Source organism: Anguilla anguilla, chromosome 11 (genome assembly GCF_013347855.1).
Source record: "Anguilla anguilla isolate fAngAng1 chromosome 11, fAngAng1.pri, whole genome shotgun sequence".
Taxonomy (NCBI): Eukaryota; Metazoa; Chordata; class Actinopteri; order Anguilliformes; family Anguillidae; genus Anguilla; species Anguilla anguilla.
Window position 1 is genome coordinate 18,105,648 of NC_049211.1, and position 27,148 is coordinate 18,132,795.

General features: G+C 42.9%; 2 protein-coding genes across 6 annotated transcripts; both read left to right on the top strand.

Moving 5' to 3' along the window:
* The first annotated feature begins 1,729 nt into the window (after positions 1–1,729).
* Positions 1,730–13,988, top strand: arih2 (ariadne homolog 2 (Drosophila)). 4 transcript variants are annotated; one of them, XM_035383589.1, is made up of 15 exons: positions 1,730–1,884; positions 3,324–3,754; positions 4,036–4,103; positions 4,203–4,272; positions 4,365–4,509; positions 5,262–5,383; positions 6,344–6,453; positions 6,869–6,986; positions 7,229–7,279; positions 8,398–8,419; positions 8,621–8,772; positions 9,033–9,176; positions 9,649–9,717; positions 10,069–10,188; positions 11,886–13,988. In XM_035383589.1, the coding sequence occupies exons 2-15, from the start codon at positions 3,494–3,496 to the stop codon at positions 11,955–11,957; spliced, it is 1,524 nt and encodes a 507-aa protein (XP_035239480.1). In that variant the 5' UTR covers positions 1,730–1,884; positions 3,324–3,493; the 3' UTR covers positions 11,958–13,988. The 4 variants fall into 4 exon arrangements, with proteins under 4 accessions (XP_035239480.1, XP_035239478.1, XP_035239481.1 ...); XM_035383587.1 differs by having other exon boundaries at positions 1,735–1,884; positions 3,321–3,754; XM_035383590.1 differs by lacking the exon at positions 1,730–1,884 and adding an exon at positions 2,018–2,618 and having other exon boundaries at positions 3,321–3,754.
* Positions 13,989–14,758: 770 nt separating this feature from the next.
* Positions 14,759–26,956, top strand: impdh2 (IMP (inosine 5'-monophosphate) dehydrogenase 2). Of its 2 annotated transcripts, XM_035383585.1 has the most exons (15): positions 14,759–15,236; positions 16,024–16,072; positions 16,363–16,464; positions 16,586–16,660; positions 17,028–17,234; positions 17,673–17,760; positions 18,549–18,748; positions 18,850–18,940; positions 19,061–19,156; positions 19,534–19,605; positions 21,665–21,808; positions 22,044–22,188; positions 22,739–22,882; positions 24,443–24,526; positions 25,497–26,956. In XM_035383585.1, the coding sequence occupies exons 1-15, from the start codon at positions 15,139–15,141 to the stop codon at positions 25,516–25,518; spliced, it is 1,617 nt and encodes a 538-aa protein (XP_035239476.1). In that variant the 5' UTR covers positions 14,759–15,138; the 3' UTR covers positions 25,519–26,956. The 2 variants fall into 2 exon arrangements, with proteins under 2 accessions (XP_035239476.1, XP_035239477.1); XM_035383586.1 differs by lacking the exon at positions 19,534–19,605 and having other exon boundaries at positions 14,761–15,236; positions 25,497–25,668.
* The last annotated feature ends 192 nt before the right edge of the window (positions 26,957–27,148 follow it).

The following is a 27,148-nucleotide window of genomic DNA, read 5'->3' on the forward strand; positions in this document are numbered from 1 at the left end:
CCAGACACATCTGATGCTTGCTGTACGAAGACAGTATACATAATAACACACAATAGGACAGCACAATTGCACATTGCTCATTATACGTACATTTAAGACAGGTACCTACAGTACATCCAGCACATACATACGTTATATACATAATACACAAATTGCACAATGCAGCGGACCTCCTAGCTCCTAACCTTACCTCCTAGGTTACTATTCAGAGCTTTAATAGACAGGGGAACAAAGGAGTGCTTATACCTATTCAGTTTGCATTGGGGGATCTTGAAGTGTCTGTCTGAGGGGAGGAGCTGGTATTCAGGGTTCAGCAGTATGAGATATGAGATAGTTCAGGGTAGTTCTTTATCACTCCACACTGCTGCCCCGAACAGCAGACATTATTTGGGACATTAAATTATGATTTGTAGATGCAGTTGGGCAACTCATTGCTGCCCCAAAAAAATTGTTTCTCTTTCAGGCTGTCAAAGGAGGAAAGGAGAAAATTACAAAAGAGAGAAAGAGGAGATTATAGAGGAGGTCACAACTTTTTTTATCTGAACAAAGGGCATCAGTAGAGCCACAATCGGGCAACACAAATATTCCAGCCATACAACCTTCAAGTGAAAGTAGATACACACAATCATTTTAGGCAGCTTTTGAGAAATGAATTGACTGTATCTGGATGAGCTAGATGTTCACAAAGAAGTCCTTAATTTTTCTTATCTTGCACTGACCCAGGAAGTCCCTTGAGATAAAAATACATTTTTCAATGGAGACATGGCTGCCAGAAAATAAAATACCAAAAGATCTGTGTCAAAACATACATAGGCTACAACAATATAACAAAACTGAATTTAACTGGAACATGCCCAACAATGCAAAACAGTAATTTAAACCAAACTAAACAATTAGTAAGTTCCTGCCCAGGGATATTGCTCCAATTGCAATATTTTAAAGTTATGACCAAGTCCAAGGTCAGTAATAAGAAAATACATTATTCTGATATCTCTGAATACTATAGGAACACTAAAAAGCACCTGCTTGGTGGCAGGTGAGTAAAAAAGGCTGAATAGCCTGATACATTGAATGAGCTATAATTGTATGTTTAAAAAATGTGAAAATTGATCAGAATTCTTGAGAAAAAAATGTAGCCTATTATTATTAATAATAAAGGAATACAAATTTTAAGTATACTAATAATAATATTTATTATTACTTAATTAAACGGGGTTTTGATTCGATAGATCGAGAAAGCCTCGATAATTAGGCCAGGATGACACTATAGCCTACTCCAAATTCTTTGGCATATAACGAGTCTCAGTATTTACCAATGCTAGTTTACCCATACTTGTTGATTTTTTCCAGAAACATACAGTGTATCCTGCAAATGTGTAGGTTGTTTGGGCTGTGCCTACATAGCCTGAACAGTGCTTCGCTGAAATACGACCTTGTGGGATTAAAAGGGTATCATTTGTGATGGTGAAAGCTGCTTGACGGTTTGAAACATGACATGGGACATGGCATGGTGGTTTAAATTATCGAACAATACTCATTCAACACTGTAAAGTAAGTTCTAGCCAACCAAAAATATAAAAAAAGTTTTCTGAAAATGTGTGCGCACAGGTTCTATTCGCAACAGTTTACCCTGAATCCGTTTAATCCTGTTACTTCACTGGTTGCCATTAAGATTGGATAAACTGATCCAGGGTCAGCCCTTTAGTGCAGCAAGTACAGAGGACGAAACTGAAAAATCCGCCTCAATCGGAGACGGAAATGACGTCTCATACGAATCCCCCCGTAGTTCCTGTCTTCCTTCTGGCTTCGATTCGGTAAGCCGAACCGAACTGATTCTGAGTTTCCCGGTCGCGCACTGCAAGGCGGCTGAGCACAGCCCCAGAGGTAAGTGAAGACGGACTGTCGGGCTGGGAAGGGAGACGCCTCGGACGAGGCGTGCTGAGGTCGTTGTCAGCCTCGTAGGGCCTTGTTTACATGTGCATCCCTGGGCCGGAGTGAGAGGCGTTTGCTATGTCGGGGGCAGAGGTTACGGATCGTAGCGGCGAGACGATGGATGGTTGAACAAAAGCCTGCTATATTTGCGATGTTGTCTTTCATTAGGAGTGAAATAAATACGAAATATCGCAGCTGGCTTTTTGATTTCTTGTAGCTTCACGCTAGGAAGATCGGTGTCTCCTATTCATTGCTAGCGGTGGAGTTGTATTGATACGGTGATGCATTGACTGCGTTAGCGAACTAGCTAACACAAACAGACCGACTCTTCGTAGTAGGCATAAGCCGTCTCTGTGTTCTGGGCTGTTGCTAGCTAACTAGTTGGGTAACAATTCGCGTTAACGTTAGCTAGCTAACGGTACTTCTGTGGAGTTGGCCCGTTATCGCCCAACAACGGTAATACCTTATGTTACCATGCCCAAGCGGTTATTTTTAGCTGCGAACGGAATGCGAGGCAGGGAGTCGTGGGTCGATGGCACCCACTGGCCCAGGCCTGTGTTATACTAGCTGGGCACATTTTCTCTCTGTAGTGTTCTGGCTTCCAGGTTACATCCGTCGAAGTCACAACCTTTTTATCGTAACGTTACTTCGTTAAACTAGTGGCCAAACTGAACCCCGGTTCTGAGGTACGGGATTGCATTATTTTGGGAATCTATTATTACCTAGTTGGATTTGATAGCTAATCTTCCCATTGTCACTCATGCGGCTGCTGTCATGCCTTGTATGACTCTGATGATACATCTGTTAAGCATTAAAAACGTTACGTAAATGACTTATGTGTGATTGTAGGCATGCTGAGTGTGTACTAAGTTTATCTATCCACCCACCGTTTTCGCATTTACCAGTCGAATGACTAATTATCATGTCACTCGTGTTTGAACGTTGTTTTTAATAAGATCTTCAGTGTTTCAGAGTCCTTTGGTTTTATCTACTTGTTTGACTGGTGTATATCTTTTGTAACAATGCATTTAGTAGTACACTTTTCCTGGTTTTACTTTTGTGTTTCAGGTTTATTTGCTTTTTAGCATTGTATCCTATCCTGAATGTTGCATGAATGTAATTTCATTTGTACTACCTCAGTCCCATGTATTGGACACCTGGTGTTGGGCCCTTAGCTCGAATATGATAACTTTGCTCACAAATGACTGGCACCCCTACATGTGTAAAATGTCATTGATATATTTAGATTTTATGATTGTGACAGTTGTTGTTATTTTTAATTTTGTCTTATTCTCCTCCCATTTCTGTTCCCCCTTCCTCATCACACCCCCCTCCCCCAACCCCCATTGTGTTTTTTCTGTACCTTCCTCCCTTCTTTCTTTCCCCAGCAGGCATTTATATCCTCTCAGTCTATCCACCTCAAGAGTACCTCATGAGTGACTGGCAGTGTGACTTCTTCTGCTTTTTCCGCTGCTGCTGAGCAGAGGCTATTGGGAGTTGTAGTTTACGGAGTGCTGATTGCAGATCGGTGGAGGGTCTCAGTGAAAGTGGGGTCCAGGGAATGTCCGTGGACATGAACAGCCAGGCCTCTGACAGCAACGAGGATGACTTCGGCCCCAACTCCGAGGAGGAAGAGGACGAAGGGGGAGAGGAGGAGGACCAGGGTGATATTGCGGACTACTATGAGGGCGTGGCCAGTGACGTGGAACAGCAGGGGGCTGATTCTTTTGATCCAGAGGAGTACCAGTTCACCTGTCTCTCCTACAGGGAGAGCCAGAGAGTTCTGACAGAAGAGGTGAACAGTGTGGCCACTGCTCTAAAGGTAGGGATGGGTGTGAAAGATGGCAGGGGGTGTGGAACTGACGGGGGCAGAGTGGCACAGTGAATGGTGGAACATAACTTTGAGAAAAGTGAAGAATGGACTCCATTTATCTAAAATCACAAATTGTGCTTAACTGTACAGAGCTTGTATTGTTCACCTCCTGTGTGTGGCCGTTTGCTGTGTTCTGCTCAATGCTGCAATTCTCACTGCGATCCCTGCTAGGATTGTGGGAAGGTGGCTGTATTGTGTTTCACGTTTCCTGCTTTCTCCCCTCTTTCTAGGTTCTGCCTGCCGTTGCAAAATTGATCCTGGTCCATTTTCACTGGCAGGTGTCTGTTATACTGGACAGGTAATCAGACACGCATACACCCACAAACGTGCATCCACACACACATGCGTGCACAGCAGCTACATAGACGGAAGCTGACTGCTCTAGTTTGTGTTTCAGGTACAAGTCCAATTCCTCTCAGCTTCTTTGTGAGGCCCAGGTCCAGCCCAGCTCCTGCAGATCCGTGACAGTGAGTAACACAGCTGGGCGTCGGTGCGTCAGGACTGAGTGCGTCCATGTGTGTGCGAGCTGGGTGTGTCTGAACCGCGTTTCTTCTCCCAGGCGTCCCCTCAGTCCCTGCAGTGTGGGGTGTGTCTGCAGCTGGTGAGAAAGGACGCCTTGCTCTCCCTACCCTGTCAGCACTCCTTCTGCAAGTCGTGCTGGGAACAGCACTGCACAGTGCTCGTTAAGGATGGGGTAGGAGTGGGTGAGTTCTGTGGGCTTTGCTGGGGGTCAAGCTGTCTGACTGAAGATAGAGGGTTACACAACTTGCATGTCATTTGGAGTGTGCAAATGCATATCTCTTGTTATATTGGTCAAATTCTTGACCTCTTTTAGAAAACAGATGAAAGGTAAAACTATTGTGCAGAATTTAGACTGACAAAGCTAATTTATGTGTAATATCTCGAGAGATGATGTCCAACTATAAAAATGAATTTACAGTTGCAAGTGTTAAACTTGTATATTTAGCAATTGCTTTTATTTGAACAATATTACCTTTTTATTTTTGTAAATACAATTTTGTACGATTGTAGTTACTTCGGTCTTGCATTTATACTGTGTCAGGAAAATGGTAATGATTACGCATACTTGCTTTTTAGAATGTCACGCTTGAGCTTACGAATTACCATGTGCCTTACCATGTGAAATTATTTTTATTTGTATGGAATAATTAAATTGGTTATGAATGTCACTGATCATTGTTATAGCCTAAACCAGTGTGACACTGAAGTGAGCTTAAAAGCAGTTCTACCACTGCTAAGACTTATATACAGGGGTTGGACAAACTAATGGAAATACCTAATATTATATGAACATCAAGTAGCTAGAGGAGTAGAGCCACCCTTCACCTTCAGGAAGGTTTCAGTCCTTCCTGGACAGGAGGACATTGTATGAATCTAGTGAATCCATATGCGCGGTGTGATCTGTGTGACGTGGTTATATGCGTGTTTTGTGCAGGCATCTCGTGTATGGCTCAGGACTGTTCCCTCCAGATGCCAGAGGACTTTGTGCTCCCGTTGCTTCCTAGCGAGGAGCTGAAGGAGAAATACAGACGCTACCTCTTCAGAGACTATGTGGAGGTCTGTGCCTGCCTTCTCTGATGTTTATTTCTGGGGTGATTTATTTGAGGTGAAGTTTATTTATGAAGTTAAGTCGGTGTCAGAAGTCATTGTACATAAATATGCACTTTTAAACTTTCGTAGCTTCTTGACTCATAGTTTTTGTAAACATCACAGCCCTATAATCTCTCCCATCTTTCCTCACCCTAACAGTCAGCGAGCATTTTTCTTAGCGTGTTAGGAATGTAATGATCTTAGCCATAAGAATTTGAACTTCGCACCCGCAAACTTGTGCGATGCAACCGGTCTATGGATGCAGCAGCAATTTTGAGAATTGTGTCCATGATGAGAAAATGAGAGTAGAAATATCAGGGCGTGTTTTTATATAAGTTCCATATCTTGGAGAATAATTCTGAAAGGAGTTACGAGTAGCGAAATTGAAGTACTTCACACAAAGAGTTATTAATGCCTGGAATTTGAAGTGGAAGCAGAGTCTGGGTTTCTTCAGGACCACTCTACGGAGAGATTGCAGGCCAGAACCCAGCTAAGATGCGCTGAATCTTTATGCATACTTAAATTCTTTGGAACCCTTCCGGTCACCTCTCTTTTCCAGAAAACACATCTTTGATACCTCGTTTATGAGTATACTTTCTCATTTTATGAATACCAGCTGTGAATCTTTGTGATTGGGATTTAAGATAAAAGTGCCTGGATATATGTTGACCCTGATCTAAATCCATATTTAATACCCAATACATTTTTTATGGTCTGGTTTATTCCCTGCATTGCATGGGAAACATTGATTCGGATGGATGTGCACCGCTGTTCTCTGTTCTCGTTTTATTTGGGTTGGGTTCTTGCACAGAGTGATGTCATCACTGCTCTGCAGCAGGGAGTGATGTCACTGGTGACGCCTGTATTTAGTATTCTTTCCGCAGAATGGAAGTGAATGTGCCGTGTGTGGTCCTTTCTCCATCTCAGAGTCACTTCCAGCTGCAGCTGTGTCCTGGGGCAGACTGTCCTATCGTCATTCAGGTGCAGGAGCCCCGAGCACGCAGAGTGCAGTGTAGCCGCTGCAGCGAGGTCTTCTGGTGAGGGAGTTAAGATGTGTACACACACGCGTATGCATGCGCAGACACACGCACACTACCCAAAAAAACGAATATACACAAACAAATGCATGCTTTTAGTACGTGTACATAACACATGTAACACATACTGTATGTAACATACTTGCATGACACACGTGCACATACACATACTTAACACACAAACCCGTACATGCACAAAGTGCATATATATGTAATACATACAAACGCATAACGACATGACACACACATAGCACAACACATACAACACATATGTGCGTGCACAAATGCAAATTGACTAGGCTACATGTTGAAGTTCTGCACACTGCCCTATATGCTTCTGCTTGTCTTCATAAAAATGAATTTACTGTAACAGGGTGCTTACTATGGGTGCCTTCTCTCTTTATCCGTCTCTTAGTTTCAAGTGTCGGCAGATGTACCATGCTCCTACAGACTGCGGAACCATACGGAAGTGGCTGACCAAATGTGCTGATGATTCTGAGACGGCCAACTACATCAGCGCGCACACTAAAGATGTGAGAGATGGGTGGATGTACACATTAACGCACAAAAATTAACGCACGCACGCACAAAAGCATGCTCACGCGTACATGTGCACACACATTTTACACACACACACCCACACACACATTTTACACACACTCACGCGCGCACACACATTTTACACACATGCGCACACACCCTTTACACCCACACGCGCACACACATGCACAAATGTGCAGACAGTGGTAGTGATTCTCCTGCTCTCTATTTTCAGTGTCCTAAGTGCAATATCTGCATTGAGAAGAATGGAGGCTGCAACCACATGGTGAGTCATCTTCAGACCAGCAGCATCCCTTTCTGTGACAGAATCATTCGTATTTGTTGCATTCTTTTTTCCTGAATGAGATTCAGTCTTCATTCAATCTCTTTCTGTGGGCTAGTCTTGAAGAATCTTAGTCTGCTTCCACTTCAAATTCCAGCAAAATTTGTAACCCTCAGGCTGAAGATGTTCTTCAGTCCTGTAACTCAATTATCCTCAGAATTCTTCTCTTTATTGTATGGATTCTTGTTACCCATCTCTTGTGCTTTTACTACAGCTGCTATTACTTTTATGTGCTGAGCAAAACTCAGAATTATATGGTTTTAGTATAAGCATTGCTGGAGAGATCCTGATCAGTTACAGAACCCAATGCAGGTTTCACTCTGATGGTACCTCCCGTAAAATATTCTTGCCTTAATTTCATAGAACTGTAAATGTAATTCTGTATCAGAAGATTGTCTTGCCAGTTGTCTTATTTTTGGACCTTATTGAGATCATCCTCAACTCTCGTCATTGGTTCTAATGTGCTTGCTTCCCCCTTAGTTTTCTACCAGCACCAAATTAATGGATAACATCAGTGAACATGTTAAATTCAGTGTGCTGTCTTCATCAAGGCTATATACAGCACAGAGTACCAAAAGTTTATATATTTTGGATTTTGAGCAAATGCTAGCGTCATAAAATGAACAAATCTTTACAATACAGGTGAGAGATGATTTAAAGCACAGTATGTCACACCATGTGAAAACCAGGAAAGGAGGAGCCAGTATGTGCTGCACAGCTAGAGAACCTTGCCTGGTGCTGCAGGGGTGGTTTGCTGCCTGCCATTTTAGACCTGCAGAAATGTCACAGGCGCAGTCGGTCACAGATGGGCCGTGATCTGGGAGGCTGTAGTCACAGCATCTCCCCGGGGGGGCGACACATCCGCGCTCTTAATCGCTGCCAGCTACTCTGCATGACGGGAATGCTAATGATGGATGACCACGAGATTAGCACTAGCGTTCCTGAATAAGGAGCGAGAAGCACGGCGCTGAGGCCCTGTTGCACGAGCGGTAGAGTCGGAGGGGTTCAGTGCAGATGTGAAGTTCGACCTCCCCTGACCTGTCTTTTCTGTCTGTTTTCAGCAATGCTCCAAGTGCAAGCATGGTGAGCGGCTACCTTTACTGTTCTCAAAAACCCAGTTTGCATTTTCATTCATTTATGTTTTAAAAAGCATTTTAATCAGCTAGACTAGATCATGTTAGCATGGTTTGGCTCAGTTCCATTGAAAGTAAGCATGGGCATCGAGTTTCTTATCTCCAGTTTCACAACATCTCTCTTTGTGCGTGTGTGTGTGATTACCTGCAGATTTCTGCTGGATGTGCCTAGGAGATTGGAAGACCCATGGCAGCGAGTACTATGAGTGCAGCCGCTACAAGGAGAACCCTGACATTGTTAACCAGAGTCAACAGGCCCAGGCCAGGGAGGCACTCAAGAAATACCTCTTCTACTTCGAGAGGGTGAGGAGGAGCGAGGAGGAGGAGTGCTTAAGAGACACACACATGCACAGAATAGCTTCCTCTTTAAAAGGATGAGGACTGAAGTGCTAACGTGCAAATGACTCCCTAAAATGCCTCTGCCACTTGAGAGGTGTGAGTGGGCGGTGAAATTGTGTGGAACGGCCCAGTCTGGAGTATAGTGCGCTGAGTGTCTGCCAGGGTATGCAGTATCTGTGTCCGTCTCAGTGCCAGGTGGTGACTGCCTGTCTCTCTGTCTGCAGTGGGAGAACCACAATAAGAGCCTGCAGCTGGAGGCCCAGACTTACCAGCGGATTCAGGAAAAGATCCAGGAGAGAGTGATGAACAACCTGGGCACCTGGATTGACTGGCAGTACATGCAGAATGCTGCCAAGCTGCTGGCCAAGGTATTGGGCATCAAGGGCATGTGTTTCCACCGTTCGCACACACACACACACACACACACATACACGCACACACACACCAAATGGGTACATCCATGCTCGATGATCCTAATTCTAATTTTTTAAAGGACTTATCCAAATCTCATAAACAGGAGCGTAGAACTTTTTACTACTAACACTTATTTCATTTTCATACTGATGCCATATGTTAACAGGATAGTTTACTCTGGTTGATAGGTAGTTGATGCTGTCACGTTTTGTTGCGCTGGCATTGATGGTAAGTGTTACTAGTCTTTTCTCAAGTTGCTGGTGTCCTTGATTGTACGCACTGACCTACTGGCTTTGTAAGGTTGGCTCCTGCATAATGGCCTTTGCTGAACGAATGTAATTTATACACGTGGTAAAAATGCTCAGAGAAGCACATGAATCGAAGTGTTCAGACTGTAGAGAGAACTCCTCCCTTTTCTGTCCACAGTGTCGTTACACGCTGCAGTACACCTATCCCTACGCCTACTATATGGAGTCTGGGCCCCGCAAGAAACTGGTAAGATGTGTTTGTTTTGTGAATGTCTTAGGGTTGTGAGCAGGCAACTTTGTGGGTTATGGGAACAAGACAAATGTAGAACAGTAGCGTGCGGTGTGACATGTTCATCACCACTCAGAAGCAGCTTATGTTCTCCTGTCCAATTTTCTTCCCCACCCTCTCTCTCTCTCTCTCACTCTTTCTTTGTCTATCTCACTCTCTGTCTTTCTCTGTCTCTCTCTGTCTCTCTCACACTCTGTCTTTCTGTCTCTCTCTCACACACTCTCTCTGTCTCTCTCTCTCTCTCTCTCTCTCTCTATGTCTCTTACACTCTCTCTGTCTCTCTCTCTCTCCCTCACCCTCTCTTCCCAGTTTGAGTACCAGCAGGCGCAGTTGGAGGCGGAAATAGAGAACCTGTCCTGGAAGGTGGAAAGGGCAGACAGCTACGAGAGGGGCGTTGGAGAAGGAGAGCTGAACGCCAACGACAGAGGGGTGAGGGAGAGTAACGCACATGTGCAGGGTTCCTGCGTTAGTGAGAACATACACTACATTTCCCAAAGTATGTGGACTCCCCTTCCAATTGGTGGTTTTGGCTATTTCGGCCACACCCATTGCTCACGGATGAATAAAATCAAGCATAAAGCCATGCAATAGTCAAACATTGGCAGCAGAATGGGTCGTACTGAAGACTTTCAACGTGACACTGTCATAGGATACCTCCTTTCCAGCAAGTCAGTTTGTCAAATTTCTGCCCTGCTAGAGCTGCCCCAGTCAACTGTAAGTGCTGTTATTGTGAAGAGGAAACGTATTGGAGCAACAACAGCTCAGCTACGAAGCGGCCGGCCACACAAGCTCACTGTATGTGACCGCCAAGTGCTGAAGCATGTATAGCGTAAAAATCATCTGTCCTCGGTTGCAACACTCGCTACAGTGCTCCAGACTACCTCTAGAAACAGCATCAGCAGAAGAACTGTTCGTCGAGAGCTTCATTAAATGGGTTTCCATGGGTGAGCAGCCGTACACAAGCCTAAGATCAATCATGTGCAATACCATGCATCGCCTGGAGTGGTGTAAAGCATGTCGCCATTGGACTCTGGAGCAGTGGAAACGCATACTCCGGAGTGATGAATCACGCTTCATTATTTGGCAGTCTGATGGATGAATCTGGGTTTGAATCTGGCGGAATCCATAGTGCCAACTGTGCAGGCCCGAATAGTGGCAACTGTAAAATTTAGTGGAGGAGGAATAATGGTTTGGGGCTGTTTTTCATGGTATGGGCTAGGTCCCTTAGTTCCATTGAAGGGAAATCTTAACAGCATACAGTGACATTCTAGAGAGTTGTGCGCTTACAACCTTGTGGCAACAGTTTGTTTCAGCATGACAATGCCCCGTGCACAAAGCAAAATTCATAAAGAAATTGTTTGCTGAGTTTGGTGAGGAAGAACTTGACTGACCTGCACAGAGCCCTGACCTCTACCCCATCAAAGACTTTTGGGATGAAGTGGAATGCCGACTGTGAGCCAGGCCTAATGCCCAACAGAAGTGCCCAACCTCACTAATGCTCTTGTGGCTGAATGGAAGCGAATCCCCACAGCCATGTTACAAAATCTACTGGAAAGCCTCCCCAGAAGGGTGGAGGTTGTTACAGCAGCAAAGGGGGGTCCAGCTCTATATTAATGCCCATGGTTCTGGAATGACATGTACAAAAAGTACATATGGGTGTGATGTTCAGGTGTCCACATACTTTTGGAAATGTGGTATATGCTAAAGCTCCCAGGGTGTCACATGACTTTGCATTATTTTCATCATAATTTGTGCTGGCTGCTGTACACTATGCAAATAATGTAGGGGGCACTCCCCTCCTTCAGAACTAATTTGTTTATCAATCCCTGTGGTACTTGTCTGATATTGACAAGAAACTGTAGATAAATAGGGTCTGTACCTCAGTCAGTGTTAGAGAGCTACTTCCTGTGCTGCCAGCCACATTACATCTTCCACTCCAAGCAAATGTATGGCTTGTAGCATCAGGCTGGTATGGACATGGCTTTGCCTGTCAACCAGCTCTTTAAATTGCTGGTTTTGATGCCCAGGCGGTCATCAGTTTTGTGAAGTGAAAAAATAACAGGTGTTGTTCCATACCTTTGCACTGACAGCAGCGCTCTCTTTATCTGTCTGTCTCTCTCTCTCAGGATCTGGAGAATCAGATGCACATCGCTGAGCAGAGGAGACGCACGCTGCTCAAGGATTTCCATGACACCTGAGTGTTTGATTCTGTGGTTCCGATCAGCCCCAGAAGCTTCTTCATGCTTTCATTCATCTCTCTTCTTTGCTGCATCCCTCTCTTCCCCCTCTTCCTTGCTTTCCTCTTGCTCTGCTGGAGTGTGGAGCCCTGGGTCTCCGAATGGCACGAGCGCATTAGTCCACCACCCCACCCCACCCCACCCCACCCCACCCCCACGCCAAAAAAAATTATAATGATCCTCTGACAGGAAAACTACCACAGGCCCACTCATGCATGTACAGACACATGCAGATACATACTTGCACTCGTGCACACTCATACATGCACGCACACACGCACGCACACACAATGGAAGGGTTGGACACACTCATACACAGAGATTGATACATACCGAGGGCAGGACAACTAGGCACATTCTAATCTTCCTCATCTATTCTCTCCACCACTTTTCTGTCCTTTTATTTTTTCTGCACATTGTTCAGTTTTTTTTGAGAAATGGCTGTTAATAGAGTAGGCTCATTTAAAAAATGGAAAAAGAAAAAAAAAACTGTAATTTTCAACGGTTGTACATTAATACAGAAATAGAGTTACTGAGAGAATGTTTTTAAACGAGCGCTGTGTCCTGTGTGTGTTCTGTGTCTCTTTGTGTCTAGCTCTTTCAAGCTCAGACTGGCATCAGTTTGCATTTCAGAAGCTTTCCGAAGTTACCAAAGCATTTTGGAACATAAGCACACAATCTGAGCGCTTGTAACAGCACAAAGTCTTCAAAATATAATCTAAACCGTATGCTCTGTATGTCTAGTTCGGAACAACAAGCAGCCTAGACCTTTCAGCTGCCCGTCATTGGCAGGCTCGTAGAGTACTTTGAGACCTGTGGTGTCATCCCACTCTCCTTATGGAATTGTACAGGTGTGTAACCCAAGTTGCAAATGTAGACATTTGTCTCCTTACTCTGTTTGTCAAGCTCTTATTTTGTAGTTGCCTGTTTGAAGTGTGCCCCTCATAAGGAGTTATTTTTGTTTGTAATATCCTGATGAATTCTCACAGCAGGGTAGGGTCCTTTGTCCCACTTTAAGGCCTGATAGTATGCTAATGTTGTTTTGGTCAATGCCACCCTACATTTTGTTGAGATTAGGATGTTGAAATGCTGTTGTTGTAATGTTTTCATTAAATGCTGTTGCTAAGCTAGTGTTACTGTGCTGGCTGTCTCGGGGGTCCCCTGTTGAGACATGCTTGGTGCACTGAAATTCTTTGTTATAGTTGAAATGTGGGTCAGAAGGGCTCAGAACGTGGCTATTATATTTTCAAGAGATCTGTAAAGATGTGAAGGGAAGTCTTCTTTTGCCCCACCCCAAACTGTTATCCTATTAACACGCAATGGGTTTTCAACAAATAATATTTTGAAACTTGGACTTTAGTTTGAGATGGGATGTGTAAATGAAATGTGTTGACACGGAGACATTGAGAAATACTGGCTGGATAACATTGTAAAACATCTTTAGTCACATTTTAAGAGGTTAATTCTACATGTGTTTGTTTTCTCAGATTATGGTACACCGTTTTATTGCTTTTGCACTTTATTGGTTTCAAGGTGCACACACTATTTTCTATTCTGTAACTTTAGACATCTTAAATGCCCAATCATCAGCACACCCCACTTAGTCTTCCTGAGGCAGATATAGCTCTTGATTTCTTGTTTTCTGCCTGTTTCTGCACACTTAGGCATTTTGTTAGTTTCTTCCCTGTATCTTCTGTCCAGGCTACCTACAATCTTTATAAATTTCAGGTAAATATTAGTTGTTTCCTTAATTAATCATTTTTGTTTGAGCTTTGAGCATACACCTACCTACCATGTACCTACTTCTATTTAAATAATGCACACTCTGCAAGCAATACAAAGAATAGTGTGAAAATATGTTTCTGGCACTGGCCAGTGGGGTGTGCACGAGTGCACAAACCAAGATATTAGTTTATTTGGAATGAACACCATCAGAATCAATGCTCTAGTTGACTGTTAAGGTTTTAAATAAAATATCTTTGGACAAGGTCATTTTTATTTTTCATTGTATTAACATTTCACTAATTTTGCACCCTATTATTTTGGTCAAGTATTCTCATTAAACGGATGAAATACAGTGATACACCCAAAAAAATAGCCTATAAAGGAATTTAACATATCTTCTTTAGTATCAGTTTTGATGATATGATAAGCCTGCAGAATGAGCAATATTTACAGACCTCGTGCTATAGAGCAACAGCCGACGCTCGGCCCATGCAGGATCTCCAATGCGGTCCTTAATATGTACCACAGTGTCTCGAAGACATAGATAATGCTTTCCACAGCGCTTCTCTAGGTCACATTGTGCTAACAGATGTCCGCCTGTCCCCTCGCGGCCAAATAACGCTAGTGCACTGCCAAAGATGGTGGACGAAGTGAGAAGATGGAAATGTTTATTGAAGATGCGATTGTAATCGGTTGGGGAATTTTCCGGGCAGGCGTTGAGACAAGCAGTCTTAACTATGAACATTTACATGACTATTCAAAAAGAACCTGGGTATTCCGCAAAGAGTGCAGAATGGCGTTGGAGTCATTTAAAATCATTTTCACAAAAAGCATTACTTTTAGATTATTTTTATCAGAATATTTTCTTGGCCACCAGAGCGTTACAAATAAAATACTGAAAAGTATTTAGACTGAACAAAATAGATAATTTCTGATTCGTGGACTCGCGGACAAAAAAAAAATCACTGAATTGGCACTCTCGACCATAGAGCTCCACGAGCTCCACACTGCATCCTCCGTAGGATATGGAAATGACGCAGTACTGGGGTTCAGAGCGTTATCCCAGCGGAAAAGGGTGTTCTGCGAAACACGTGTTGACAGTGCTGATAGCGACAAGGACAGAGCACGCAGTAATTGGTAACCCAGATAAGACCACAAGATATATCGCTTCTTAAAATTAGGACATCTTGTCCTGCTGTCTGGAAATCGTTTTAACTTAGCGTACAGACAGAAAGGGTGAGGGCAAACCGTGTGAAACAGGCGCGCTATACACAGTGACGGGTATTAGTCGAACAGTCGTCTGGTGGTTGCTGTCGGAGTGCAGCTAACGGAGAAAGTTCTCGGTATTTGGCAGTGTTGTTGACCAACTCGAGGAAATAAAGAGCAGTTATTGCGAATTACTACGGAGACGCTTGCCATGGCGGACTACCTTATCAGTGGGCAGACAGGCTATGTGCCCGAAGATGGACTGACCGGACAACAGCTGTTCAATTGCGGAGATGGCCTCACATACAAGTAAGTTAGTTTGTTAACTGTTAGTTTGTCGATATCAATTCGTTTCAGCCATGGTACTCGTGGCCTTGTCGCGTTGACACTTGTACTGTAACCGTTGTTTCCAGAGAGTTCGCTATCATGCGGAGGCATTTGTAACTTGATCAGCACAGTGCAAGTATTTGAAACCCAACCTATAACTCCTCGTTAAGCGCTCCACATTAGGCATAGTCGGGGCAGAGACGGGCAATATCAAATGCTTGTTTGTATTTTTGTAACGTTAGTTGGCTAAATTGTATCCTCTCTCGGATGTGCTGAATATCGTTTTAGGTAGGACATCACCCGAGACTTGGTGCTATAAAATAATAAAATGCAATGTCTGGCAGTAACGTATTCTGCAAACTCGAGACTTCTGGAATGTGTTCTCAGTGCACTGCACACTGGTACTGCTCTGCACACTGATAATGCGCGCGCTCTCATAGGTACATGTCTGCGTGCCATGTACAGGGAAAAGCCGGTACATGCCTGCGCTAACATTGGCAGTGACTACATAATTAGAGTATGCAGGGAACAAACTCCGCAGGCCAGTTATGAACATGCAAAGCTCACAGAACGCTAGCTACAATTATGCAAAGTTCTGAAAAGTTTAACTGAATGTTGCTGTTATGTGTCTTTTGTAACTTCATCAGTGTGATCAGGTGCACTGTCCAATAATTTAAAGAATTTTACATGTGCTAATGTGAATTTACTGACTGTTATTTAGTGTTAAGTGTTTTGTGAATGTGTGCACACTTGTTCCCCTCTGTTGCAGTGACTTCCTTATCCTCCCTGGATACATTGATTTCACTGCAGACCAGGTGGTGAGTATGGACACAGCTTTAATGCCACTCACTCTTCTTCACAAGTCATTTAGCAGCCTGTCATAGAACCACCAGGCTCTTTTTCCATAGTGTCAATGCAGTGGGTCCTGACTCTTTTGCCCTGCTACTAGACACATGAACCAACAACACCTGTCCTGTGTGCTGTTGTCAGTGCAACACATACAAATTTGTAATTTTTCTCTGAATTGGTATGTTCTTATGAATGATAATGGATTGAATTTTTCATTGTTTTAAAATTTATGGTGAGAATTTATCTGGTATTTCCACAGGACTTGACATCTGCGCTCACCAAACAAATCACCATGAAGACCCCTCTGGTGTCATCACCCATGGATACAGTTACTGAGTCAGGGATGGCCATTGCAATGGCGGTGAGGACAGTTTGGAATCAGGGGTTTGACAGAAGAGTCAAGGGGTGTGATGCAGATCTGGCAGTACACTCGCACACGCTGATATGAGCCTCTATATATGCATGTTTTTTTTGTATTTCAGCTTACAGGAGGTATTGGGTTCATCCATCACAATTGTACCCCAGAGTTTCAGGCTAATGAAGTTCGCAAAGTCAAGGTAATCTGTGTGCCTCTCTGAATGTTTTCCCTTCTCCTACTCTCCATGTTCCCCTCCAAATTCCTCTGTCCCCTTCCTTCCCACCTTATTTTCATGCCAAATTATTTTTCACTTTCTGACATAGTGTACTGACCTCTTATTCCCATGGTTTTTCCTCCAGCCTGTAGCTGCCATATTTGCCTTGTTTATGTTGTACTGCCTGTGTGTCGCGTGTTGTTATGAGCGCCACTGCCAGTTCTCCACTGCTTGCCCTCGTTGAGTCCTCTAAGTGGTAGTATCTTCCCCTTTAGCGCATATCAGAGCTTAATAGAATACCTCCTGCCCCCCCCCCCCCCCCCCCCCCCCCCCCACCCTCTCCTCACATCAGCGGTATGAGCAGGGCTTCATCACAGACCCGGTGGTGATGAGCCCCAAGGAGCAGGTGCGGGACGTCTTCCAGGCCAAAGCCAGGCACGGCTTCTGCGGGATCCCCATCACGGACAACGGCCGCATGGGCGGCCGCCTGGTCGGCATAATCTCCTCCCGGGACATCGACTTCCTTAAGGAGGAGGAGCATGACTTGCCACTCAGTGAGGTAGGATATGCTGTGCCTGTGAGCTTCTCCCTAATGCCTGAAAACGTGACAATAGAATGTACTGAAATTTAAAATCAAATAAGATTAAATGGTCCTTGTTTAGTTTTAAGTTCACAATATTTTTAGTGTTGCCAAAGTGCAATGGATAAGAACACATTCTGTGTTTCTCTGGCATTGATGTGCCACTACTTGTTAGTTGCTGCCGTTTTTTGCCCATTAAAATTGCAAAATTGTTCTGTGTCTGAAAGTGCCACCAGTATGAATTCAGTGGTTGTTGAACTCAGAATTTGTTGCTTGCAGCAGTATAGATGCTCGTGCAAATGTGTCTTCTCTGTTCCTGATACTATGTTGTCCATTTGTAGCAATGGCAGATATATCTGTGTTTTCCTATTCCAATGGAGCGATTTTGAATGCTGAGTTGGTTTCTCTCTCTTCCAGGTAATGACTAAACTGGAGGACCTGGTTGTGGCTCCAGCAGGAGTCACTCTGAAGGAGGCCAATGAGATCCTGCAGCGTAGCAAGAAGGGTGAGAAGGGTGGGGGGTGGGTGCTGTGTGCTGGGGGCTGCGGAGGGGGGTGTTGGGCTAGGAGGGTACATCAAGTAAAGCATGAGGTTGAGGTCCACTCTGAGAGTAAAATTTATGAAGGGTCTGTTTTAGGTGGACCTTTGGATAGATTCCAGAATGACCCTTCTGATACTGGAGGTTGAGATGTGTTCATGGCCTGAGCTGTGAGCTCTATTTAATATTACACACACACACACACACACACACACATAAAGCTGATGTTGCCATCTGTTGATTTAAGTATTTTTTTGTCTGTTTTTATTTTATTATTATTTTTTACATTGCATTTTGATTAATGTTGTTTCCTTGATAATTTGTATTTTACAAAGATCTATATTTAGTAGTTAGAAGAATGAAAACTTCAGAAACATTTTTTATCATCTCACCACACATTGATGACTTTTTTTCAGTCTGAGAAACGGAGTACTGACTCCGTAAATTTAAAGCAAAGAACTAAGAAGTAAAATATGTTCACGTACACACTGACAATTATAGATGCCAAGTCTAAAAGATGCTGAACTGAGCATTTATCAGAATCTATGTGCTGTGCCTTGGAAAAACTGGGAGAGCTGCTAGCACACTCTCTTTTGCATTGTGCTAGCAGCCATTATGACACACATTACCGTTTAATATTTTTTTCTGACTAGTTTGTTTTTTTAAAGTAAATTGAGAGAAATGGTCTGTAACAAGAGATGCAACCCCCACACAATGGGTTTTAATCTGATGGTGTACTTGTTGCCCCGTCTCAGGTAAGCTACCCATTGTGAATGAGGAGGGCTGCTTGGTGTCCATCATTGCACGCACGGACTTGAAGAAGAACCGCGACTTCCCCCTTGCCTCCAAGGACCCGCGCAAGCAGCTGCTCTGTGGCGCCGCCATTGGGACGCACACCGACGACCGCTACCGCCTGGACCTGCTGGTGCAGAGCGGTGTGGATGTGGTGGTGCTGGTAGGTGTGCACGCATGCGCTCATGTGTACGCGTGCGTGTGCGGCTGCATTTGTGTGTACGTGCGAGTGCGGCATCACGAAAACAACCTGTCTCTCCACAGGATTCTTCTCAGGGGAACTCAATCTTCCAGATCAACATGATCAAGTATATCAAGGAGAAATACCCCCAGCTACAGGTCATCGGGGGCAATGGTAAGAGTCCGCATTCTGCCCTGCTACCCTTCCCTCAGCTGGACTTCTGTGTCCTTAACTGCTCCAGCCGGCCCACATATACTGTAGCTACCGCTCCAACATTCTTTCTGTTTTTCTCAGTGGTCACAGCGGCTCAGGCAAAAAACCTCATAGATGCTGGCGTGGATGCTCTCCGTGTTGGAATGGGCAGTGGCTCTATCTGCATCACACAAGAAGGTGAGTCTGACCAATTGCAGGCATTCCCGCCCACGACACACCCAACGGAACGGCAGCGAGTCTGGGGAGTTCTCTTTACTAGGTAGTCTCCATTCTTATGATCCACCTATCAGGAGATTTCTTACTGAGCACCCTCAAAAACAGCATACTGGTTCTACCAGTCACCTCAGTGGGAAAAGTATGATCTGGCCACTCACATTATGTGGAGGATAAAACTTTTTAAAACGGTATTTCTCTTTCTCTTGTTCTCTCGTTCTGTGTTGCGCTCTTTCTTCTTCATTTATTTGCTCCCTTTTTTAATTTCCCCTGCTTACTTTCCGTGTCTCTCTCATTCTCTCCTTTCCTTCATCTCTCGTTGTCTGTCTCTGCCTCTCTAGTGCCCCCTTCTGTTCCTCCTGATATTAAGCTCCACAGCCCCAAAACCCCTTCTACTGTTACGGGATACAGCAGTAAGTCCCTCCCACCTGTCCCCTGCGCAGTGCTCCCATTGGCTTCACTTCTGTATTTGTCCATCCCCCCCACAGCCTGCTGCATTGATTGGTTGGTTAACAGATCTGCATTTTTGTAGAAGTAGATGCTGGCCTGGGGTTTTGAGGTTTTGGATGCTTGTCCTCTTTCCTACTAACCTCGTCCATGACAACATGTGACAGCTCTTTGCCCTGAATAACACCTCACTCCTTCACTTATGCCGTACGTAGATTTAGCCTCCTTTAGGTCTCTTCCAAAGCTCAAAAGGATTGGTGCCCTCAGGTGTATCTGTAACTACAAATTATATGACATTATTGTTCTTATTGTATATGGATGTTGTATATTCCTACACATATTTGTACTCTATACATTTCTGTTTGAAGGAAAACTCCAGCCTAAAACACTTTGACATTGTTAGAATTTGCATATTGGTGTTGAAAAATGCAATGGAAGTTCTGTTTTCCTATTTTGTGTGATATTTCCGTTTTCTTCTCTAAACTCAAGTTTTATCGACAATGTGATGTCACAGGATGATATAGCCACAGTGGAGGCACAATGGAGTTTAATAGGAGAGTGTATCTTCAACTCGCTGTAGCACCAACTACAAGTGTCAGGTATTAATTTCAGCCCATTAGTGACAAAAAGTCAGGGATTTTGCCTTGAATCCTGCTAATCACCTTTCTGCAATGCTCCTACTGAGAGAAATCAATCATTTATCCAGATGACATACTGATTTCTGCCGTGTTGGCAGCCTCAGTAGTCCAGAATGCAACAACGTGGCTTTGTGGAGAATTGGGAGCGTGGCTATGATCTCCAAATTTGCTTTTAGCTAATGTTCTCACAAAGCGGGGTGATGAAAGTAGTTCATGGTAATGTAGGAAAATGACACACTGGAGCTGACTCAGACAAATCCTGGCAGGATAGCAACTTAAAAATTGGAAAGAGAGATAAATTTGAATACATTACAAATATTAACTAATGCATTTCACTTGGCTGCTACACATTTACTAATGATGTGTTTTTAGCCTGGAGTTTTATATTATTTTTATAATAATATAATTTTGTATTATTTTTATAGTATTTTTAGATAGCTAGCTAACGGTTATCAAAGGCTGAATTAATCACAGAAGAAGCATAATAATTCTGAGTAGCCTGGTAGTTTTCATTCCTTAATATAGCTACAGGATTTGGAAAGCTTATATGACAAATTTTTTTCATGGACGCTCTCCTTTTAGGTCTATGTATTTGTACATAACAGGTGTATAATTGAAGTAAATGCTTGAGATTTCAGTGTAAAATTGTGGCTAAACAAACATACTACCAAGACAAAGAGGCTGGCGTCTGTGATTGAAATCCCATGGGAAAATGTTGCTGAACAGCTCTACTTCCTTTGATGTGCAGTGAAAAAAATACCAAATATATATATTTTTATCTATAACAAGCACCTTTCTTTTGCTCCAGAGGGCACCATGACCTTATAGATTATATCTCTTATCTTGCATTTTTCATTTACATGTTTTTCTTTTACAGTTTCTGCTATGTAAAAGAAAAATATGCCCCTCTTTGAACAGGGGTTTCATTTTGGGTTTCTTTCCTTTTCTCATTTACTTGCCTGTGGAATTTACTATTTATAAACGACGTAGAGACCCTACTGAGAACTAGCTGAAAGATAAGGCCTGTGTTTTTCTCATACAAGAATGCACAATATTGATTTGAATATAATAATTGTAATTAACAGGAATATAAAAGAAAACTTGAACAGATTAAATTAATCATGTAATGGCAAAAATCAATCAGTCAATCAACTGGAAATGTACTTTGTTTGGTAATATGATTGCATAATCTCCACTTAAGTTTAATTTATTACGCTCAATGAATATTGTGCTGCATATAAATGAGATTTTACCTTGTTTTAGGTCCAAGTTCAGTGCATGGAGAGATACTGCAGGGTGTATGCTGCTTGTTTTGTATGGTTTATGGTTATGTCTGTGTGGGCTTAGGGTTTCTTGCTCTTTCCTTCTCCCCGTCCCTGTCTCTCAGTGCTGGCATGTGGACGTCCTCAGGCCACTGCAGTGTACAAAGTGTCCGAGTATGCAAGACGATTTGGAATCCCAGTCATTGCTGATGGAGGCATCCAAACTGTTGGACACGTTGCCAAGGCACTGGCTCTCGGAGCCTCGACAGGTACAGACGCACACACACATGCATACACACACGTACATGCACGTACACACACGTGCACACACACACACACACAAGCACACACACATGCACTAGGAGATATTTTGGGCCAAAGGGAGTCGAGTAGTCATTCAGCCTCTTGTCAGACAGCCATTTATTGAATGCACCTCTCTTGCTAAGAATAAATGTATTTGAAGTGTATCCTAGATATGTGAACTTTTCTTCTCCTCCCTGTCAGTGATGATGGGCTCCCTCCTGGCTGCCACCAGTGAAGCACCAGGGGAGTATTTCTTCTCTGATGGGATCAGGCTGAAGAAGTATCGTGGAATGGGCTCAGTGGATGCTATGGACAAGAACCTGGGCTCTCAGACCCGCTACTTCAGGTACTACTACAGCCTTACACATGCACTCACAAATGCAAAAACACCTGCGCACACACTTACCTGCACATGCACCCACACATACACACTCGCAAATAAGTACACATACCTGCACATACATGCATATATGTGTACGGAGCACACATACATATTACATGTACATGTTACATGCACACTCACACACATTATCATCAGTAAGTGCATACAGACACGGTGTGCATTATCTGTTGGTGGTGTTTGGATGTGTTTTTGTTTTTACTGGTGGTATAACATTGTGGACGTGCGGAGTGCATTACAGGCCTTTGCACTCATAATATTTTCTGCTACTTTAGCTAGAGTATGTTTATTGGGAAAATACACACCAGTGGAACATTTAATCCATCTCTTATTTTGATCATTACACGTTTAAAAGAATTTATGACCACAGAGAGTGTTTCAACTTCAGGGGTAAAAAATGAGAATTTATGCATCCGCTCCATGTAAATTGTCCTTCTTCCCCCAACCCCCTCTCCCCTCCCGGCTCTTGGCTGTGCCTCTCCCCATCCGGCCCTAGTGAGTGCGATAAAATTCGCGTGGCGCAGGGCGTGTCTGGTGCGGTGCAGGATAAAGGATCCATTCACAAGTTTGTCCCCTACCTGCTGGTGGGAATTCAGCACTCCTGTCAAGACATTGGAGCCAAGAGCCTCACCCAGCTCAGGTATTTACATTTGCAACGGCTGTTTATTGCACAGAAGGGCGCCGGAGCACACCCATAACATGGCTGCGGAGCAGACTGTGTGCATGTGGTGGCGCTACAGAGGCACGTGCGCATACAATGGCATAAACACCCCGTCTTCTAGAACACACGGCAGCACAGGTTCATTAAGTATGCATTAGCATGCATACTTCTCCTACATACAGAAGTTTTGCACTTAATGGAAGAGTTCACCGTACTTTGTAAAATGCACATCTATATATTTATTGTGGTAGTAATCTAAACATTCTATAGCTTGATTCACTTTCACCAGTAATATGTTTTTTCACAATTTTATGCTACTTGCCATGTAATATCCAGCTGTATAAATGGATTGTATGTAAAGAATAATGTAAATCTGTCTGGATAATACGTATCATGTGCAAAATATCTGTGCTGTAACTAATGTAGAATGCATAATGATTCATTGGCATTCAAGAGAAATACTTTGTGCTGAACTGTTGGAGCTCGAGGCAAGGGAAATACAAATATTTTCCGCCAGTCAGCAGTGTGGCAAAGCCAGTTCATTATATGAATATGTTAATGTACCTGCTTATCACTTTACAAGGACTGAGTGAACCATTGGTATTATTGCTGGCATTATAGCTGGTTGACATGTCAGAAGTGAGAGTAATTTAATAGTAAAATTACAGCTGTGAGGAACACGTTGCTGCTCAGATGGAATAACTGGCTAAGTGAGTGGGATAACATTATACTGTGCCATTACAGGCAGAGAAGTGAAATGTCGCCAAGGTTCAGAAAGATGGTGTGACATGACCTTGCTATCAGATGGGGCTAATTAAATTAATTGACTAGCAAGTGGTCTAATTTGGTTTTTGACATTGAGAATTTAGTAGGTGTGATTACAAACTGACTTGCTATATCAATAGCTTCCTCAACTAAGTGATAACAGAAAAAAATCAAGGCACTGTTCTTTAGTAAAAAAAAATTGAAATGGCATTATTGTTACGGCATATCCATTGGTGCTTTTAAGCTACAGACAATTTACAGGAACATTCAATTTACAAGTATGCGGCAATTGGGGAAATCTTCCTTATTGGTTAAGGTCACATGCCTTAAATTGAATGTGATTAGGCAATTAAGGACGTTTCCCTGGTTTGTTTTGGCAAAAACGCCAACGCTACAAATTTGTATCAATTAAACAAAGAGGATGCAAAAAGAAAAAAAAACTGGGTCTGGTTCTCCATGTTCTGCTAGCCAGCTAACTAAATGCTTGTGAGTTTTTGTAGTGGGCTGTTTGTCAAAGCTGAATTTGTGAAAGATCATTGCAGGAGGACCACACCCCTTAATCTTTCAGCGCTCTTGTTAATTTTTGAATTGTGTAATTTTAAAGGTGTTCATGTTCACATTGTATCATTTTCTCATTTATACATTTGGAAAAAGTAAGTGTACATGTTTTTCTTATGGCTGAGTGAACACTGCAGATGTAAAAAAACAAAAAAGTGATTGCACAGGGTATTGAAAAAGACACCCAGGGTAATACAGTGAACTCTCCTTACCCAGGGCCATGATGTACTCTGGAGATCTGAAGTTTGAGAAGAGGACAGCTTCAGCCCAGATGGAGGGAGGGGTGCACAGTCTGCACAGGTAGGTACACATCTACCTCTCTCACCTGAGTTATTCAATTATCAGTTGCCTTTTTGGCTACATTTCTACCATTTTCCTCAGTTGAAGAGCAGTAACGGTTTCTGTTGAGGAGAGAGCTAATTAAAACAAATTATTTTACCCCCCCGCCCCATTTTCAGTTACCTTGAAAACTGTATCATCATCACCACCATCATCCCTGATAGGAACTGAACCAATTGAATTGGCAGTCCTATTCATGATATGTTAAGAGTTAAGAGTTCTTATCCAGCTTATCCAGTTCTTATCCAAATAGTGCCTATTTTACTTCCAGAGGTCAATGGTATTTGGCTACTTGTCGTAAAAAAAAAAAAAAAAACTAAAAAAGGTAGATTCAGTAAATTTAACTACCCCTACTTCTCCCCCCTACCCCCCCCCCCCCCCCCCCATTAAAAAAATGATTGGATAGACTTTCTGTAATTAGTTTAATTGTAATTATAGCCAAAGGAGGCTATTTTGAGGAAAGTCATATCTAAGATTATTTCTAAGAAAAAATCATTTTGTGTTTCTGTAGGCAGAAATAAAAAATGTATTTTGGTTTGTTATTAAATAATTGTGCATAAATTAACCACAGGTTTTTAACCACAGGTGGCCTAATACTTTTGGCTGTACTGTATATATGAAAGCAATTAACATGTCAGTGATTGAAATTTAGAGCACCATACATGCAATGATTATTATTTTCACTCTGCAGGCATTTCTGTGGGTTTATGTCCTGATTTCTCATTATTCATTGTGGCCCACACACGCAACACATTCTGGTTGGGAAATGTGGCCCATATTGTCCAAGGGATTGAGATACACTGGTTTAAAAGGACAGTCCTGAAGGCCAGTTGGTTTATCCACAAAGCTAATTGTGGTCCGATCTGGGAATATGCAATTCTGTGTTTTCCATCATTTTTAATTAGACCGTTTGTGTGTGTTTGCCTTACAGTTATGAGAAGCGCCTATTTTGAGAATGGTGAAGATGGACTCTCTTTCTCCAGACGCCAAACACAATCCCGTCCTCTATATACACTGGAACCCCCCCCCCCCCCTTTCGAAAATACTTGTGCTCTGCCAAACCACGAAGGATCAAAAATACTAAGACAAACTACTCCAACCCATAACATTTTTCATTGCCTGTGTCTGTTACTGTTCTAACAGGGAGGGAGGGCTGGTAATCATGAATGGCCTGTCTCTGCTCTCTCTGTGTTTGGGGACTGTGTGTGTATGTGTATGCTTGTGTGTATGTATGTATGTATGCGTGTGTGTGTGTATGTGTATGCTTGTGTGTATGTATGTACGTGTGTGTGTGTGTGTGTGTGTCTGTGTGTGCGCGCAAATGCATGTTTGTCATACGCCTACCATACTTTAAGCAAAGTTTTTTCCCGAAGTGTTAAAATAAATGTGCAGAAATATTTTTTTCCATGAACTCCCATGTCCTTGCCTTCATCAGCCACCAGTGAAAATAACAGAACCTCTTACACACCGGCCTGCTCCCATGCATCTTCTCTGCCACTCAGCATGTAGACTGCAGTACTGTGTATAATCACACCACTGTGGTGTGAGAGACTGCTGTAGTTCTGCCACTGTGTTGCTCAGTTCCTCAAGAGTGCCCATTTTTGTTAAAATCCCATAGATCAAAAAGAGGAAGTCCAGTTGTGCCTGTCTGAGTTTCACTGTGTTGATTAAGGTGGTAGGCCAGTATAAATGAGTCCATAACAGATACAGAGAGCTTATATGTGTATCATTAGTGTATAAATGCAGTATCAGGTAGATTCAGATGTAAGAGTTATGCAAAGGAACTTTTATCATGCTTTGATCACTTTAAATGCAATTAATGTATAGGAATATTAGCCCAGTTGCAATGTGCAAGATTGCAAATTGGCATGAGATGATGGGATGGTTGTACAGCTAATGGAGGGTAGGTATTCAAATTGGTGTGGTTAAAAACGGATGTATGTGTTTGCATACGTGTATAGATGTGTAAAGAAGGTTGCTGGACATTTCAGTACTCTGCTGCAGCAAGGTGGTTCAGCTGGACAAAATGAAAATGAAAAGTTGAAAATGACAAGTTCCTGTCTGCCATGTAGTGGTTCTGCTTTGTGATCAGCTGATCATGGCATCAGTACTAATACTGGCAGTGTTGATGACTGGCAGATCAGACAGGACTTGATTAATAGTCCTCTGCTTTTTACGAATATATCATTTTACCTGTATAACGGCTTTCAATGGATGAATTGGGAACGCACAATACTAGCTGCAAAAACTTATTTCGCAATGCTTCTAATTTTGATGCATTCTGCATGTAACATTAATTATGTGAAAACTCATCTGAGTATGGACAAACAATGTGAGCTGACTTGCTTATATGCTGATTTACTTATTTGCCAATAAAAATGGATGCCCCTATAAAGTTTAAATAGCGATCACTTGCTAGGATTTTTCTGGTATTTCACTGAAAGAAGAAGTGAAGAAGAGGAAGCTATGTTTCACATCACTATGGCAAGTTTTGCTGTTGCTATGATTTATTCACTTTAAGTTACGGTTATTTTAGATATGATTCTTTACTCGCATAACTCCCTTGTGCTTGGCTGGTATTAA

Excerpts from the sequence above, each read along its gene's own strand:
- arih2 (XM_035383589.1), top strand. The coding sequence starts at position 3,494 with ATGTCCGTGGACATGAACAGCCAGGCCTCTGACAGCAACGAGGATGAC. Across the intron at positions 4,273-4,364 it reads GCTCCTGCAGATCCGTGACA|GCGTCCCCTCAGTCCCTGCA; the intron begins GTGAGTAACACA and ends TTCTTCTCCCAG. Across the intron at positions 6,454-6,868 it reads CGCTGCAGCGAGGTCTTCTG|TTTCAAGTGTCGGCAGATGT; the intron begins GTGAGGGAGTTA and ends TCCGTCTCTTAG.
- impdh2 (XM_035383585.1), top strand. The coding sequence starts at position 15,139 with ATGGCGGACTACCTTATCAGTGGGCAGACAGGCTATGTGCCCGAAGAT. Across the intron at positions 16,661-17,027 it reads ATGAAGTTCGCAAAGTCAAG|CGGTATGAGCAGGGCTTCAT; the intron begins GTAATCTGTGTG and ends TCCTCACATCAG. Across the intron at positions 18,941-19,060 it reads ACAGGTCATCGGGGGCAATG|TGGTCACAGCGGCTCAGGCA; the intron begins GTAAGAGTCCGC and ends TGTTTTTCTCAG.